We start from the raw sequence: 17999 nt of genomic DNA on the forward strand, positions 1-17999 counted from the left end.
CATAAAAGGGAGATTGGATATAGGTCTATAATGAGCCAACACTTCTGAATCAAGAGTAGGTTTTTTAAGTAAAGGTTTAATTACAGCAACCTTAAAAGTCTGAGGTACATATCCTGTCAACAAAGACAGATTGATCAAATCCAATATGGAAGTGTCAATTAATGGGAAAACCTCCTTGAACAGTCTGGTTGGGATTGGGTCTAAAACACAAGTTGATGGTTTAGAAGAGACTATTGCTGTTGTTAGCTCAGAGAGATCAACTGGGCAGAAGCCGTCTAAATACAAATCAGGTTCTAAAGATACTTCTAAAGCTGCTGTACCTGATGATACATCACTGATAATAGTGGGAAGGACTCCATCAATCTTCTCTCTGATAGAAACAATTTTATTAATAAAGAAGCTCATGAAATCATCACTGCTGGGAGTTAAAGGAATACCTGGCTCAGCAGAGCTCGGACTCTTAGTCAGACTGGCTACAGTGCTGAAGAGAAACCTGGGATTGTTCTTATTCTCTTCTATCAATGATGAATAATAAGCAGTTCTAGCTTTACGAAGGGCTTTCTTATACGTTATTAAACTATCTTTCCAGACTAACTGAGACTCTTCTAAATTAGAGGAACGCCACTGTCTCTCCAGCTTTCTTGCAGTCTGCTTTAAAGCATGCAGCTGTGAATTATACCAAGGAGCCAGCCTCTTCTGACTGATTACCTTCCTTTTCAGAGGGGCAACATTGTCCAGTGCTGTACGCATTGAAACTATAGTGCTGTCAACAAGAGAGTCAAGTGCTGCTGGAGTAAAGTTTATGTAGTCGTCCTCTGTCATATCTGCACATGGCAGTGAAGAAAAGGATGATGGAATTAATTCTTTAAATCTGGTTACAGCATCCTCTGATAGACACCTTCTATACGTAACTTTCTTCTCAGAAACTGTATAGTCAAGTAATGTAAACTCAAAGGTTATCAGAAAATGGTCAGATAAGACAGAGTTATGAGGGAACACTGTTAACTGTTCACTCTCAATGCCATAAGTCAGCACAAGATCAAGGGTGTGATTAAGGCAGTGAGTCGGTCTGTGAACACTCTGAGAAAATCCAATAGAGTCTAATATAGAATTAAAGTTCATATTCAGGCTGTCATTTTCAACATCTACATGAATATTAAAGTCACCCACTACAATGACTTTATCTGTACTCAGCACTAACTGGGATAAAAACTCTGAGAATTCAGACAGAAACTCAGAATAAGGGCCAGGTGGACGATACACAACAACAAACACAAGAGGTTTCTGGGATTTCCACTTTGCGTGGGAAAAACTGAGAATCAGAGATTCAAAAGAGCTCAAACTAATCTTGGGTCTGGGACTGATGAGTAACCCTGATCTGAAAATAGCTGCCACTCCTCCTCCTCTGCCTGTGGTTCCAGGAACGTGAACGTTTAAACAGTCAGAGGGAGTTGCTTCATTAATGCTAACATGATGCCAACATGATGCTAACATGATCCTCCTGCTGCAGCCAGGTTTCTGTAAGACTAAATATATCAATATGATGATCACAAATCAACTCATTCACTAACAGAGACTTGGAAAGGAGAGATCTGATATTCAGCAAACTACATTTAATAGTTTGATGTTTTTGTTCAGTTAAAGTTTTTGTTTTAATAATTTCTTTTTGCACAAGAGGATTTGCTCCTTTTGTGTTAATTGATTGGGTGGGTAGCAGCAGGTGGGAAGCTGCAGAGAAGTGTGTAAGACTACAACTCTGCATCCTGGTCTGAACCCTGGGTTGTCATGTTTTAGGGTGGCAAATAAATTCGTCCATATTTCTAGAAATGAGAGCTGCTCCTTCCAAAGTGGGATGGATGCCGTCTCTCCTCATCAGACCAGGTTTTCTCCAGAAAGATTTTCAATTATCTATGTAGCCCACGTTGTTTGCTGGACACCATCTAGACAACCAGCGATTGTAGGACGACATGCGGCTAAACATGTCATCGCTGGTCAGATTTGGCAGGGGTCCAGAGAAAACTACGGAGTCCGACATTGTTTTGGCAAAATTACACACCGATGCAACATTCATTTTAGTGACCTCCGATTGGCGTAACCGGGTGTCATTAACGCCGACGTGAATAACTATTTTACCATATTTACGTTTATCCTTAGCCAGCAGTTTTAAATAGGATTCTATGTCGCCCGCTCTGGCCCCTGGAATGCATTTGACTATGGCCGCTGGTGTCTCTAATGCCACGTTTCTGACTATAGAGCTGCCAATTACCAGGGTTTTGTCCTCAGCGGGTGTGTCGCTGAGTGGGGAAAATCTGTTTGAAGCGTGGACAGGTCGATGGTGAACAACGGGCTTGACTTTAGAGCTATGCCTCTTCCTGACAGTCACCCAGCCACGTTGTAATCCTGGCTGCTCAGGTTCTGCTAGGGGGAGGCTAATTGAGCTAACTACGCTAGGTGGCTCCACACTGGCTAAAGGGACCTGGCTCGCTATCGGTTGATTTTCAACAGTGCAGAGCCGAGCTTCCAATTCAGATAACCTCGCCTCCAAAACTACAAAAAGACTACATTTGTTACATGTACCATTATCGCTAAAGGAGGCAGAGGAGTAACTAAACATCTGACACACGGAGCAGGTGAAAGCAGGAGAAGGAGGAAGAGAACCGGTAGCCATGCTACGCTAGAGAACCAGACACACCGTTAAAAAATTGAGAATAAAGATTAAAGATCTGTAGGAGTGTGTTAGAACAGAACAGTAAGCTATAGAGTTTAACTATGCAAAATTGTGTAAGTTATAGATCGAAATAAAGTGATTATCAGTACTCCAAGCGGTGCAAGAAATTCCACAGTGCACAAGCAAGGTAACAGGAAGTGATGCAACATGTCTTACCGCAAAGCGTCACAGCGTCTCCAATGACCAATGATTTAGAAAAATCATGACGGACATCTTTAAACTGAGGAAATAATAACAATAATAATAATAATAACAATAATAATAAGCTGAGGGGAGCGACATATATATATATATATATATATATTAGATTGGTTTAAACTTTATTGTCATTGCAATGTCACAGGAACAGGCAACAAAATGGAGATTGAATCTAACCAGAAGTGCATACGCAGTAATTGTAGTATAATAGGATATATACAAAAGTGCAGGTATGTACAGTGGACTATTACTATACGGTTAGTACAATCATACAGGCAGTGGGGAATGATTTACAATATTTACAGAGTACATCAATTGGATATTTATCATCTACAGTAGTGCAATTAGACCATGTTAAAGTACAGAAAAAGTGCAGTATCCATATTGCCTATTTATTGTTATTGTTAGAGTACTTATGTCATGTCATGTTATGGCATGTTATGTCTTGTTATGGTAGTTGCTGTACGGTGTCCTGTCCTAAGGATTTCAGTGCCCAGTCCGACTGTTGTTCTGTGCATCTGACAATAAAAGACTTGAAACGTGAAGAGCACAGGGCGCCAATGGCGAATCTACCAATCTTGTTGATCTCTGGCAAATGCCAATCTCCCTGCATGGTGTTGGGCTGTAAGCATAAGCCCCACTTGTGGACGTGGGGCCCTCATACCCCCCTCATGGAGTCTGTTTCTGACAGTTTGAGCAGAAACATGCATGTTAGTGGCCTGCTAGAGGTCATTGTGCAGGGCTCTGGCAGCGCTCCTCCTGTTCCTCCTTGCACAAAGGAGGAGGTAGTGGTCCTGCTGCTGGGTTGTTGCCCTCCTTAGGCCCCCTCCACGTCTCCTGGTATCTCCTCCATACTCTGGACACAGCAAACCTTCCTGCCACAGCTCGCATTGAAATGCCATCCTGGATGAGCTGCACGACCTGAGGTCGGTGGTCACCACCTGCAGAACCACTCCTTTATAGGGGTTGTCTTGCTAATTGCCTCTCATTTCCACCTGTTGTCTGTTCCCTATATAGATCAGTGAGCAGTGCTGACCAACATGTCATTGGGGTCATCAGGTGGGAACCCCCTTTCATCAGTGTTCCATATAGTGGGCCCACGACACCTCCAGGAGGTTAGACAGTGATCACTGGCGTCCCAGAGTCACTCCCCTCCAAATACTAACTCATGCCCAAAAAATATCCATTAGAAAAAAAAAATGAGCTTTGAGCAATCAGGAGAACACAGTATTATGTGTTTCACCGAGACATCTGAACTCTCACTTGTAAATAACATGTACAGTTACATGAAAACTACTTCTACTGTTCTCATTGAACACTGTGTGTAATACTTTAGTTTTTAAATACTTGTCACTTTTTGTCTCTTATATTATCATTGTGTAAAACTGCACTTTTTTGTAATTGTTTTGCACTAAGCACAAGAGAAGCTCTCCAATTTTGTTGCACAATGTATAATGACAATAAAGGGAATTCTATTCTATCTACTACCTGCTTCAACAAGCCCACTCCCTGTGGGAGTGCATTTAATACAATACAGCCTGTGTGTGAAGAAGAAGCAGCAGATAATCCAGGTGGCTGCCTCCTCAACCACCTGGATAATCAACTACCTGACAAACAGAGCTCAGTTTGTGAGGCTGAAGGGTTGTGTGCCTGAGAAGGTGGTCCGCAGCACAGCAGCACCACAGGGGACTGTACTCTCACTGTTTCTCTGCACTCTGAACACCTCAGACCTCCAGAACAACTCAGAGTCCTATCGTCTCTACATATTGAGATGGTTGAGACAGTGAATGAAAAGGGTGTCAAGAGGACAGTTTCATACTACCTACGCTTTAAAAACTAATGTGTGCATATGTGTGCTTTGTGTTTCAGGTCACCGTACCGAGTGGTGCCTGTAACTGGTGGACAACTTGCTGGTGAGTGATGGGCACATATCAGATTGAGACATGGCTCATAAAGTATTTCTAACTAAAGGGTTTACTCTGACAACTTGAAACCCACACTACAAAAACTTGCAAAAATAAAACATAACATCACCATTTTTCAGTCAAATGTTTCATTTGAATAAGGACCTAAAACAACAGGTACAGCAAGAAAATAAAAAGTTCAAATTTAGCGAACACCAAATCAAATTAACCTCTTAACGTTCTGACATGCCACCGGGGCGACGTTGCTCCAACTCCAACAAAAATGGTCCTGTTACATTGGCAAGGGTCCAGTTCATGTACTCCAGTAAATTAATTAGTCTGTAACAAGTCTTACATCCACAAAGACACATAGTCTGCAGCGACAAACTGTCGAAAACTCTGTCAGATGCGTATATTTTCCTTCAGGGGGGATGCACGTATTAGCCACACCATGATACCACAACAGCTCTTTAAACTTTTGATTGACACCGGACTTGCTCCAATAGATGACTGTTTACCCTGTTTGCTGGGGCACAATAGTCAGGAGGAATAGGAGGAAGCGTCGGAGGTTAGTTTACGACGGGACAGTGATGCTTCTGGCAGAGGAGGACAGTGATTTTTCATTGACTCTGGAGAAGAAGCATTGTCTGAAGACGGTAACATTGCTCTCGACAAGTAAGTATTATTTATATTTTATTGTTATTTTACTTAATATCATTATAGACAGATAGATAAACAGATAGATAGACAGATAGATAGACAGATAGATATACAGATAGATATACAGATAGATTGATGGATTGATTGATTATTGTCCCCAAAGGAAATTGTGGAACACAAATGGGTTTGGTGCCGCACACATATAAACACCAACAGCCCCATGGACTGATATTTCCCTACAGAACATGTTCAGTTTCTTGGCTTTGATTATCTATATATATGTGTATATATGTGTATATATATATTTATATATTTATATATATATATGGGATTTGTAAACTGCTGTTCATTCAGAGATTACTGGAGAAGGGCAAAACTGTACAGCCTTCCATTCCCAAAATCAGCAATGTCTTGTAAAATGTTCCTCTTAATACGTTGGTCCCTGCACCTTAGCAGTAGGCCACAGGATGCTGCTAATGATCAGAAGAAGTTGAATTCAGCTGCTCAACACCAACCTACTGGGCACTGGGTATAAACTTTTTGGAGACAATCCAATGCTTTTCCGTGACCTGCTTCAGCAAAAGATCTGGGCATGTGGGACCAAACTACCCGGATTGGCTATCTGAAATTTAAGGCAAATAGCCTGAACTCTAAATCACCACAAAGGAGCATCAGGTGGCTGCACCACCCTGTGACTCCACCCTGTTCCTCAAGTGGAAAGCCACGAGAGATGTTTTTCTGTGTTCCACTCTGCACACAGCCCACAGAGAGGACACTGTCCAGAGGAAGGTCAAAGGTGGAGATGGGCAGTGGACCCTGAAGGACATTCCAGTTCCACCATCAGTAAAGGAGTACATCTGGTAGGTACTATGTAAACAAGTTTTTTCTGCTTTTTGAAACGAATTGGATTATTTTATGAATAATTATGACTACAATTAAATTAAATTAAATTAAAATTGAATTCCAATTGGCTTGAACTGGACTTTATTATCTAAGTGCCTTGAGATGACATTTGTTGTATTTGGCGCTTTATAAATAAACTGAATTGAATTGAATTAATGATTTGTGTGCTGGACATAATTTGATACAATTTTTCTTTTCCAACTGTCCTTTTAGGTACATGGGGGGGTTGACCTATCAGATGGCCTGATAAGATACTACAAAGTCCTGCACAAAACACAGAAGTAGACTTTCTTCTACCACTTCATGGACATTGCTTTTGTGAATGCCTTCATCTTGCACAAAGAACATGGCAGAAGCAGAGGTGAGGTTCCTTCAGGGAGACCTTAGCCTTGGAGTTGGCAGTGGCGGAGTCTACCACCACAGCTGAATCTGGACCATTTCTTGCCAGTCATCACAAACCTGTGCACATATCAGGACACGGCACAGCTGGGCCCTTGAGGTGCAGACACTGAGCAGAGACTGATACAATTATTGGCATGTTGCCAACAGCAAATAATGTAAATACCAATTGTAAATAGCATGCAGTGTTGTTTGCTATGTAATTATTTTTTTATATAAAATAATTGTGTTTTAGACCATACTATTTGTTTGGACTTGTCTTTATTGTATGCAAAAAGTTCTGTTTATAGACACAATGTGTTTGTGCTTCCGTTACTCTTTGTCAGTAATTGGGTGGCCTTGGCTCAGTACTGGTTAGAGTGGGTCGTTCAATAACGAAGGAGCCCTATGCTAAAGGTACATTTAAGGCACAGATTTGGGAAGAAAAATTAGGCAGACATCTTTTTCAGTGTATTTAAGCTCATATTACTCTGTGACAGTAGCACTTACACAGATTCAGATTGTTGTTGGTAAAAATTCTCTTTCAAAAGAGACCTCAGCCAGGCCTCTACTCCACATGGTTCAAGAACAGCTTTCAGTTTACTTTGAAAGTAAGTTCTTTAAGGAACTCAAATATCATACAGTCAAATCAATCAATTATCAAACAAAATATGATGTGTATTGTATATCCTGTATGGTGGTGCGACTGGAGTAGTTCAGACAACCTGAGAAAAAGTAAGAAAAGCCAAGCGAGTTGAGTAAATGAGAAATTCAGGTCTAACCAAGCCACCAGAACCCAGTACTGCATCTGACCAGGTCAGTGATTAATAGGGCTGAACGATTATAGAAAATAATCTAATTGCGATTTTTTTGCGCCAATATTGCGATTGCGATGCGATATGCGATTATTTTTTAAGGACTTTGTCTTCTGTATTATTAAACAAAGACAAGCAATACATCATATAGTATGGCCAAAACTATATTACATTCATTTTAAACTGTTCTTTCCTGGAAGACAGACCTCTGTTATGATGACATGAGGTGATGCATGAATTGATGACTGACATTTTTATTTAACAAAACAGTATATTTGAACATACACAGTAGTATATTTTGAGCTTACAAACATCTGAGCATAAAGTGCTGACAAGGAACCCTGGTGTAAACATTAAAATGAAAGTCAGTATGTTACGGGTTTCAAAGGTGGTAGCCGGAAGTAACAAATTATATTTATTCTGGCTCACTGCTGTCAACTCTCCTGGATGTTTCCTGGAAAACAGAATCATTGCATCTGTAAGTGAAAGAGCGAGCCGCCATCTTCTTCCCCGAATCTCGGTCTGAGAGCAGAGGGAGGGGCTCCCCACCTAAGACGTCGCGGTGCAACGATTACCGCACTTCGGTTCCGCTTTCTCCATTTTTTTTTTCTGTACACCAACATTGCCTCCCACAATAGTATTTTTAAATCATTGAATCTTTAGCTAGTTATTACTGGCAATATTAAAGTGCTGTGTAAAGTTATCCACACAAATAAACAACAGATTTTTGACTGCAACTGAACAAAAAGTGACCAAGTGTTTTCACACTAGTGTGTATCACAAGTACAATGTGCAGATTGCAGAAATATACATGTAAATATATAAAAAAAAAACCTGTGGCTTTACCACACTCAGTTTTTCGACATCTGTAAACTGCAAAAAACTCAACAGCCTTCAACTCTGCTGCCACTCTCTGCCTACACTGCATATGTAGCTCCGGTAGGGCAGTCTGACCGAAATACGTGCGGGAGGGCATTCTGTACCTCTTATCCAGTGTAGTTACCAAGTTATTGAACCCAGGCTTGGTCACCGTATTGACGGGCATCATGTCTTTCACGATGCATTGGGTTACTGCTTCGGTGATTTCCGCGTGCCGTTTTGAAGTGCGTTCATTTGGCGGCGCCTGCGTGGCCGTGAGCCCGCGGGCTGCGATGCCTGGTCACCCTGACCGAAACTGGAATTTCCCCTCGGGGATTAATAAAGTATAATTGATTGATTGATATGGCGTAACACCTTCAAACAGTTCGGTCAGTGATCCTTTGCCGAGTAACGTTACTAGGATTATTCTGCACACTGCTTGATTTTTTAGCCATACACACACTGTTTTGTGCTGCGTTTTTAGGTGCTGGTAAAGGTTGGTAGTGTTGGCCCGTGATGTACCAACGCTGACCAGGCAGGTTTTACACAGTACCTGACTCTGTGCAACATCTTCTTTCTTAAAACCAAAACAGTCCCACACGACTGATGTGCAGTTCCTCTTTGAAACTAGCATCCCCGCAGGGTCTGGTTCTGTTGAGCCTGAGGCCATTGCGTAGGTTACAGCTTTGCTTGCGAGTTCTCTCCGGTAGACTGTTTCATAACTTTGCTCCCCGTGTCACATGACCAGAGTGCAGCCTCTGTGGTTAGACAGTCTCGTTTGATCATATCACATGTTTTACTCGCGCATGTCACGTGAACAGAGTATAATCGCAGCCTTTGCGATTAGAAAATTGCACTTGGTCATATCGCAATATTATCGCAAATGCAATATATCGTTCAGCCCTAACAAGATCTGCTCCAGGGATCAGTTTGACTTCCACACTGTACCAAAGAGGGTTGGAAAGGAAGGCCCTTTCCAAATTCAGCCAGTTCATGAACAACTTCTATTCTTTCTTGTTTTCAGGTATTATGTGGTTGCTAAATATGTTCAGAAAATGGATTAGACTTTGTTACTTGTCTTTTCTTATAGCCACTCTCACTCCTACATCTGGAGTTGCTCCAGGTTTCCTTTGTTGGTTCTTTCTCTCACTTGCTACTCACAGGTGTGTCTGATTTATAATCCCCCTCCCATTGCTGTCAAGGCGGTAAAGAGCTAATCTGTGTATTTCCTGTGTATTCTTTTTTTCCTCTGCTACAGGCCAAAACAATTTTAGTCAAGAATATATTGGTGTACTGTCACAGTAGATCAAACAGTTTCACAGGAATCTATACAGTAATGTGAAAAAAGAAATTCCATGCTCTTTCAGTTTTAAGGTTGCACATATAATTTATTTTTATTTACTTATAACCTTTATTTAACTTGGAATCTTTTGCAAGAGCATCCTGGCCAAACTAGCACCATCAGCACCAACACATCTCTTCTCATCCAGACATTTGACACATGCATACGATTAAGATTACTTGGCTGCTGTGAATGGCTGCCCAGTGCCATTCACAGCGCCAGGGGAGCATGGGGGCATGGTGCCTTGCTCAAGGGCTCATCAGCAGGTGGGAAGCTGCAGAGAAGTGTGTAAGACTACAACTCTGCATCCTGGTCTGAACCCTGGGTTGTCATGTTTTAGGGTGGCAAATAAATTCATCCATATTTCTAGAAATGAGAGCTGCTTCTTCCAAAGTGGGATGGATGCCGTCTCTCCTCATCAGACCAGGTTTTCTCCAGAAAGATTGCCAATTATCTATGTAGCCCACGTTGTTTGCTGGACACCATCTAGACAACCAGCGATTGTAGGACGACATGCGGCTAAACATGTCATCACTGGTCAGATTTGGCAGGGGTCCAGAGAAAACTACAGAGTCCGACATTGTTTTGGCAAAATTACACACCGATGCAACATTAATATTAGTGACCTCCGATTGGCGTAACCGGGTGTCATTAACGCCGACGTGAATAACTATTTTACCATATTTACGTTTATCCTTAGCCAGCAGTTTTAAATAGGATTCTATGTCGCCCGCTCTGGCCCCTGGAATGCATTTTACTATGGTGTCGCTGGTGGGGGAAATCTGTTTGAAATGTGGACAGGTTGCTATGCAATATGAGAGCAAAGTGCTCTGTTTGGAAAATATCCAATTATGAGATCATGCATGTGAGGTTGATGCCTTATTTTACTGATCATTTGTGTAGACTGAGCTCCTGAAGCAGCTGTTGCCTGTTACTGAAGTGCTTTAGCTTTATGGACTTAGTTAATCAATGAGCAATTGTTTATATGATACCTCCTGTGAATGTAGCAGGAAGGCACGAATGTGAGTGATAAGATGTACTAACTTTTTTCATGTTCTTATTGGAGTTCATTACTCTGTGACACTGAACTCTGCCCAGCTCAATTTTAGCAAAATTGAACTTTGTTTGAGCAGAAAGAGCGTCTTTCACACTGCGACCCGCTACCTTAGCGGGTCTAAATTGCACCTTCGACCCGCGTCAAGCAATGTGAATGCTTGGCGTGTTGGTGATCCGTGTCGCCTGAAGCCGAGTTCAGGGGGCGTGGCCTAGTGGCAGAGCGTCACACGAAACACATAAAATGCTGGGCGTGTACAATGACGTAGGCACAAGCCATGGGCCGGAGGTAGGGTTAAATACACCTTGAGGACTCCTTTTTGCAATTGTATATGCAGTTCATGGAGATGTTATTTTACGGGGTGTGGATGGTTACAACGTGGGATGCCGCCGAAGAACATATGCGGAGAATACAAGAGCACTATAGTCCCCGAAATGTGGTGGTAAATAACGTCCTCTGCTCGGAGGCTGAGGACCTCCTTGTCTCCCCAGTTGGCCATCTTCAATAATGTCTCCAACTTGATGTAAAACAGAGTAAAACTTGTCCTCACCTGTCGCTGTTGTTCTGAATCAGCTGTCCATTCTGAATCAGCTGTCCATTCTGTCTTTTAAACTCCTCACGCCACGCCCACGTCCGACCCGCGTCAATTGCGTTCCCACCAAACTCGGCTCGGCAAAAAGACTAGGGTCCGACGCGGGTCGAAAGGTGAGTCGAGTTGACGCGGCAGCCCGGGTCGGCAGTGTGAACGCAACAGCGGACACGCTAAATTCGCGCATTAAACGCAGGTTATTCCTCAGTGTGAAAGGGGCTAGAGAAGGCTTGTTATAGCTGTCAGCAGATTCCTGTTCTCTACAGACTTTCAGGTGGTTACCAGTGCCATGACCAGAGGGAAATCATATAGACCTCTGCCTCTGGCTTACATAACCCCTGCCTGTATTCATATCTGTGTTGGTGGATACTCTGTACCTCAGGTCGCTCCTGATAAATTCAAGTTGTTAAGCCTGAAATGTGTGTGTGTCAATGGTCCTGCAATCTATTGATGTGTGTGTGTAGGTGTGTGTATGGGTATGTAATACAGCTCCATGCTTGCTCTCTCGTCAGATAAAGAGGAACTCTTCCAGAATGCACTGACACAAGTTGCAGAGCAGTTTTCAAGGTAAGCAGATGGCTGGATGTATTCACACAGTAGCAGATTTTCACTTTGAACTTGTTATCACTATGTTACACTTGTTAAATGTAGAGATGTTACTGGCTCCTGTGGTTTTGTGTAATCGTTGCTGGACTGAGTCATTTAGCTCCTTCAGTATCACTGTCTTTTAGATTCTTTGCATAATCAGTTTGCCCATTCTTCTGGTTTTGTGTTGGAAGGACTAAATCATGTATCTCTAAACCTCAGATAGAAGAAAACAGTCGTTCCTGATCCCAAGAAAGTTGCTTCTATTCTAACTAGAGCTACTAGTAATCCATCAGTATGAGAGTTAGAAGCTTTTCACTCTGTGCTTTCTAATAGTTCTGTTAGTGGAACTACTCTCGGTGTTGTAACTATTCATCACTCTATTCACATCTGCATACTGACTTTTGCCAATTCCCACTGGCTTCAAACATGAAATGCTGCAGCTCTCTTATGATTTATCTCCTGTCCCACATTGTGTGCAGAGGGTGATATACAGTGATACATTAGGATGAATTCATTTAGGGCTGCAGAATTTTTGATGATGGTGCTGGATGAGGAGGTTAAATGTCGTCAGTGTTTAAATTACAAAGATGCAAAGCTTGCAAAGTCGCGTTTTAAAGAACAGTTAATACTTAATTAAGCAACACACACAAACAGCTGTAAATATGCACCTGAAGGAAGAAAGTGTAAAGATTAAAGGGGACAACCTGCATCCATCTGTTCACAGGGTGTTCAAGATCAATGAGCTGAAGACCGACGTCACTAACCGTCTCGCCATGTTGGAGAAGAGAGTTGAGTGTGAGTGCCTTGAAAAGGGCTTATACTGTTTTATTCATCATCACTGTCACATCATGAGGGTAAAAAATGGTGTTGTTGCATTTTAGTTGGGTTTATGTCAATATTTTAATTTATGCCCAAATAAACTGGGATAAAACTAAATTATCTTAATCATGACTAACAACTCTGAAACAAATTCTATGATATACCTGAAGTTTACATAACGTTTTATGAATTCAGCATTCATAATGACACATCATTTAGTTCAGTTGACTTTATCTTTTACTCACTTTATTTAGAGCATTGCACATAATTAGGCAAATCTTTCTAAAGGACACTTTCCAGAGTGCCAAGTGCCAAAACAAAGAACATTGAAATTACCATAATTCTACTCACATATGCCTTTTTTGACCAGAGGAATTTGAAGGCTGATTTGGAGCATCAGTGCTTTGTTTTTTACAGGAAATGAAGTGACAGCCAGGTGGTGCTGATCAGTGCACTAATTAATTGAGTTTAAGTTTTGTTAGTTTGCTGGTCTGGAGCGTTCAGGTGTGTGTTAACACGATGCCAAGGAGGAAAGACATCAGAAATGATCTTAGAGAAGCAGCTGTTGCTGCCCATCAATCTGGGAAGGGTTGTTGGGAAGAGTTGCAGGAGAAAGCCACTTCTCTCTAAAAAGCCTAAAGCTGAAGTTGGCCTCGACACTTGGCCCTGAGCCAGGTTTCTAAAAGAAATGGAAAAAATGATGACTTGATCCAGAAAGCATGTGCTTGCTGCCTCAACCAGCTATTACACTATAAGCCTCTTCCATTCATTAATTCTCACACACATTCTTTCAGCACTTCTTAGTCTATGGTCTTGCATACAATTTGACATTTTGTACTGGATGTTCGTTGATATTACTCCGCCACCGCTAAGAAAATAGTTCAAGCATGAACAAGCTGCCAAATAAAACACGACAGAAGCAACTTTTCGCAACAAAATTTGATATGGATTACCAGTGCACACCAGTAACCACTCCGGTGAGTTGATGATTTTGAAAACGGACGTTTATGGTGCTTTTACGGACCTTTTTGTACATGCACATGACTTGCCATTCTGAAGCAGGTTGAGATTAATCAAAATTAGGCAAATACCTGAGACAGCAGTAAAATTCAAAAAAGCGGTGAGGGGGGTTCTAAAACATTGCAGACCACTCATAAAAGAGGCTTAATGTTGAAAATACCGCAGTTCTCCTTTAATTATAACCCAAATAAATCCAAATACAGTTCAATTCGTTATAACCGTATTCATATTATGCCAGTTCTTAAAAAGTAACCTTATTAAAACACCAACAGATCCCATTGAATCCCTGGGTCTGAGTTTGCATGGGGTGGCAGGTGACAGTAGAGAGATAATAATGAAAATAAAAATAAAAAAGATGTGCAGTTGAGGCAAGTGGGAATGTCTTCTGTTCAATTTTAATCTATTTACTTTGGCATTTATATATTAGACAAAGGGCTAAGAAAAATCTCCTCCTCTCCTGGACACCCAGAATGTCTCTGAAATGCCAATAGTTGTTATCAAGAGATTCCAGTAACCAGTAACTCGTGCTGCTAGCTACGACATATAAGGTATAAAACATATGGTGGCAAGACAGATGAACACATATTTAAATATGAACATCTGCACTCCTAAAAGCAGATCCAGCAGGAAAGAAAGTTTTTGGAGCTGAAACTGATAACTGGAACTGCATGCCTGCAGAGCATGTTGTCTGAACCTGTCCCTGTGCAATTTATGACTATGATTAGATAAGTTAAAGTTGCACAAGTTATGTGATCATATCAGTCAGACTGTTGACCCCATGCTCTTATTTTAATCCTCTAAACACTGAACATATTTAAACTTGGTTCAAGCTAATGGAACCTATTGCCATTTCTACATTTAGTCAGTATGTAGAAAGTCTCTTTCCCCTCAGCTGACAGCTTCCAGGGTTTACGACCCACTTGCATTGCTGCACTGTATGTACTGTAGTTTCACCTGATTGTCTGATGATACTTTGGCAGTCGAATGTGTCAGATTGGTCAGTTCTCCCAAGTGAAGAAACTGTGGAAGCCTGGCTGGCTGCCCTGTGTCATCAGCGTTTACTTTCTTTCCTTTATCATGTGGGTTGCAGTGTTCTGAATGGGCTCTCTTTTATAGAATTGTCTGGCAGGAACATTTAATCAGTGATGGTTTTGCAATCTTCACATCGTTCTTACCAAGGTAGTAATTAAGGATAAAGGTCAAGTTGAATATTTGATTTCAAAGAGAGGACGTGTTTTTTAAGAGTAAGTGGGACAGAAGCCATGTTTGTACTTTAAGTCTTCTGCAGCACTACAGAACATGTCTGATTTTCTTTAGTATCTCAACGCACAGTTGTAACACTGTGTACACACCTTTACACAGTTTCCATTTGGTGTGAGTTCTTATTGAATGAAACTGCATTATGGAAAACAACGTGTGGAAGTGTGGTAACCAGCATGGGTTGCAACATGTTGCTCAAAACCTTTGACAGGTTAAAATAATGGTTTCAAAGGGTTCATATTTAATTTTAGTACCCACAGGACTAAGCTGTGGAGAGAGACAGGCTTGTCTCGATAAAACTGTAATGCTCACAGATAGTTCACGTGAAAAGTTGTATTACTACGTAGTCACATAGGTTGTTCACCCCATGTTTTCTGCTTTCTATAATAGTTGCAGGTTCTTTAAAATGAACAGAATTACTTCTGATCCTGCAGGGTAGTCACTGTATAAGGTTTTGTTACTCTGATTTAAGGCACATCGAATCAAAATGCCACATCAAAACATTGAAGATCTCACAGCATGAAGAGCACACATGCAAAATCCACTCAAACATTTCAAACAAAAGATTTTTTCAGCTTCTGCGTGACCTGCACAAAAGCTGTAGCTTCACCTCTGATGCGCAGCCACTTCACACAAGTAAACCGATTGCCGCGATACCTGGTTGCTACAGCAACAGCACAGAGCCCGCACCAATCTAAATGCTCTCATCCCGTTGGTTGCCATGGTTACCTGATCAGTGGGAGTTGGAGTGTTGGAGCCAGTAGGTCAGACATCTGTAAGAGTGCAGCAGCTGGCTGCAGGATCAGTTCCCTTCGTACAGTAGGAAGAAACTATCCAGTTTGTCAACCTCTTTCTGTTTCCTGCCACTGTTAGTAAGGCATTACAAAGGTACTGCTCCAGTTCACACTACTTGAAGACTGGAGTAGTATTTGGGGGCACGTGACATTGCAGAGCCTGACAACACTATGGATATCTGATATTTCATTATAATCTATGGCAAGAGGTGTATCTTTAGATTTCTACCCTGAATGGCTGGTGTTTATCTCTGCAGTAACAGTATAGGACACAGTCTGGGCCTCATGTAATGTGTGTCTCTTTGATAGGCAGGAGATTGTGTATACCACCTTTGCCTCATTCTTTACTGACAAAGTGCAGCTATAAGCAAACAGTTTACCCAGCTGCCCACACCCGAACCTTGTGCCACTAACTCAGCATGCAGAAGTCCGACTGTATCCTTTTCTTCATTCACCCCTCTCACTGAGGACTGTGGGTAAAAACTTCTCACATGTAGCCGTCCTACTACCTGCCCGCTGGACCCTGTTCCCACTAATCTATTCCAGTCTATCGCTCCTGCTGTAACTGCAGTGGTCACACATCTGATTAATGCTGCACTGACATTGGGCACATTTTCTACAAAATTCAACAAAGCTTGGGTTACACCGCTGCTCAAGAAACCTTTCCTCCCTCCGACTCATGTGGAGAACTATCGGCCGGTCTCTCTTTCTGTCTAAAACCATTGAAAGGGCGTCTTTAAGCAGGTCCCTGATTACCTCTCACAACACAACCTCCTTGATCCAAACCAATCTGGGTTTAACAGTGGCCACTCCACTGAAACGGCTCTGTTGGCTGTGACAAAAGCCTTAAAAGAAGCCAGAGTGACAGCTAAATCATCAGAATTTATCCTACTCGACCTATCGGCTGCGTTTTACACTGTCAACCACAGAATCCTTCTGTCCATGCTCTCCAGCATGGGCATCACAGGGAGAGCACACTCCTGGTTTGAATTGTACCTCACTGGTCGATCATTCAAAGTGTCCTGGCCTGGTCACACTTCTGCAGCGCACCACCTCACCACAGGGGTCCCCCAAGGTTCAGTACTGGGAACTCTTCTTTTTGCCATATACACCACCTCACTGGGCTAGATCATCCGACCACACGGTCTCAGCACGAATCTCAGACTGTCTCTGACATATCAAAATGGATGAAGGCTCATCACCTCCAACTGAACCTCTCTAAAACTGAACTGCTTGTCTTCCCAGCCAAACCAACCATACACCACAGCATCTGCATCCAAACTGAATCCCCATCTCTTGCTCCATCAAAGATAGCTAGAAACGTGGGTGTCATGATTGATGACCAACTAACCTTTAAAGATCATGTTGCCTCCGTTGCTCGATCGTGCTGCTTTGCGTTACTAAACATAAGAAAGATCAGGCCGTACCTAAACCAACACGCCACCCAGCTCCTGGTGCAGGCCATGGTCATCTCCCGCCTTGACTACTGCAACGCTCTCCTAACTGGTCTCCTAACTGGTCTCCTCTCCCAGCCTGTGCTGTGAAACTGCTGCAGATGGTCCAGAACGTGGCGGTGCGTCTGGTTTTCGATCCGCCTAAAAAGGCACACCTCCCCCCTCTGTTCATTGAACTCCACTGGCTACCCTTAGCCGGCCGCATCAAATTCAATTCAATTCAATTCATTTTTATTTTTATAGCGCCAAATACAACAAATGTCATCTCAAGGCGCTTAAAAATAAATTCCAATTCAAGCCTATTGGAATTCAATTCATTGTAATCATAATTATTTATAAAATAATCCAATTCATTCATATAGAGCCAATTCAAAAACAATTTCCTAGCTAAGAAAACCAACAGATTGCACTGAAAACTTTTTGTTTTTCGGTCCAATCTCCCGGCCTGAGCGTGCCTGAGGCGACTGTGGAGAGAAACGACTCCCTTTGAACAGGAAGAAACCTCTGGCAGAACCAGACTCAGGAAGGGTGGCCATCCGCCTCCACCAGCTGGGGTTTGAGAAGACAGAAAAGAGGGGACAACAAACACTGTAACACCATTCAAAGGATATCTGTTGGAACATGGATTCAAGTCA

At 42.1% G+C, this 17999-nt stretch overlaps 1 protein-coding gene across 7 annotated transcripts in view; it reads left to right on the plus strand.

Moving 5' to 3' along the window:
* The window catches only part of pde9aa (phosphodiesterase 9aa), a 108128-nt gene that overhangs the window by 32157 nt on the left and 57972 nt on the right, over positions 1-17999 (plus strand). For 5 of the 7 annotated variants that reach the window (XR_012772525.1, XR_012772526.1, XM_075478866.1 and 2 more), the window contains 3 exons: positions 4796-4839; positions 11942-11996; positions 12742-12812. Coding sequence is in view for 5 of the 7 variants with exons in the window: in XM_075478866.1 (XP_075334981.1) it covers positions 4796-4839; positions 11942-11996; positions 12742-12812 (170 nt within the window). In the remaining 2 variants the exon portion in view is untranslated. Of the gene's footprint in view, positions 1-4795; positions 4840-11941; positions 11997-12741; positions 12813-17999 lie in introns of those variants that run through there. The other 2 variants (XM_075478868.1, XM_075478870.1) reach the window with 2 other exon arrangements.

The sequence above is a fragment of the Odontesthes bonariensis genome, chromosome 12 (genome assembly GCF_027942865.1).
Source record: "Odontesthes bonariensis isolate fOdoBon6 chromosome 12, fOdoBon6.hap1, whole genome shotgun sequence".
Classification (NCBI taxonomy): Eukaryota; Metazoa; Chordata; class Actinopteri; order Atheriniformes; family Atherinopsidae; genus Odontesthes; species Odontesthes bonariensis.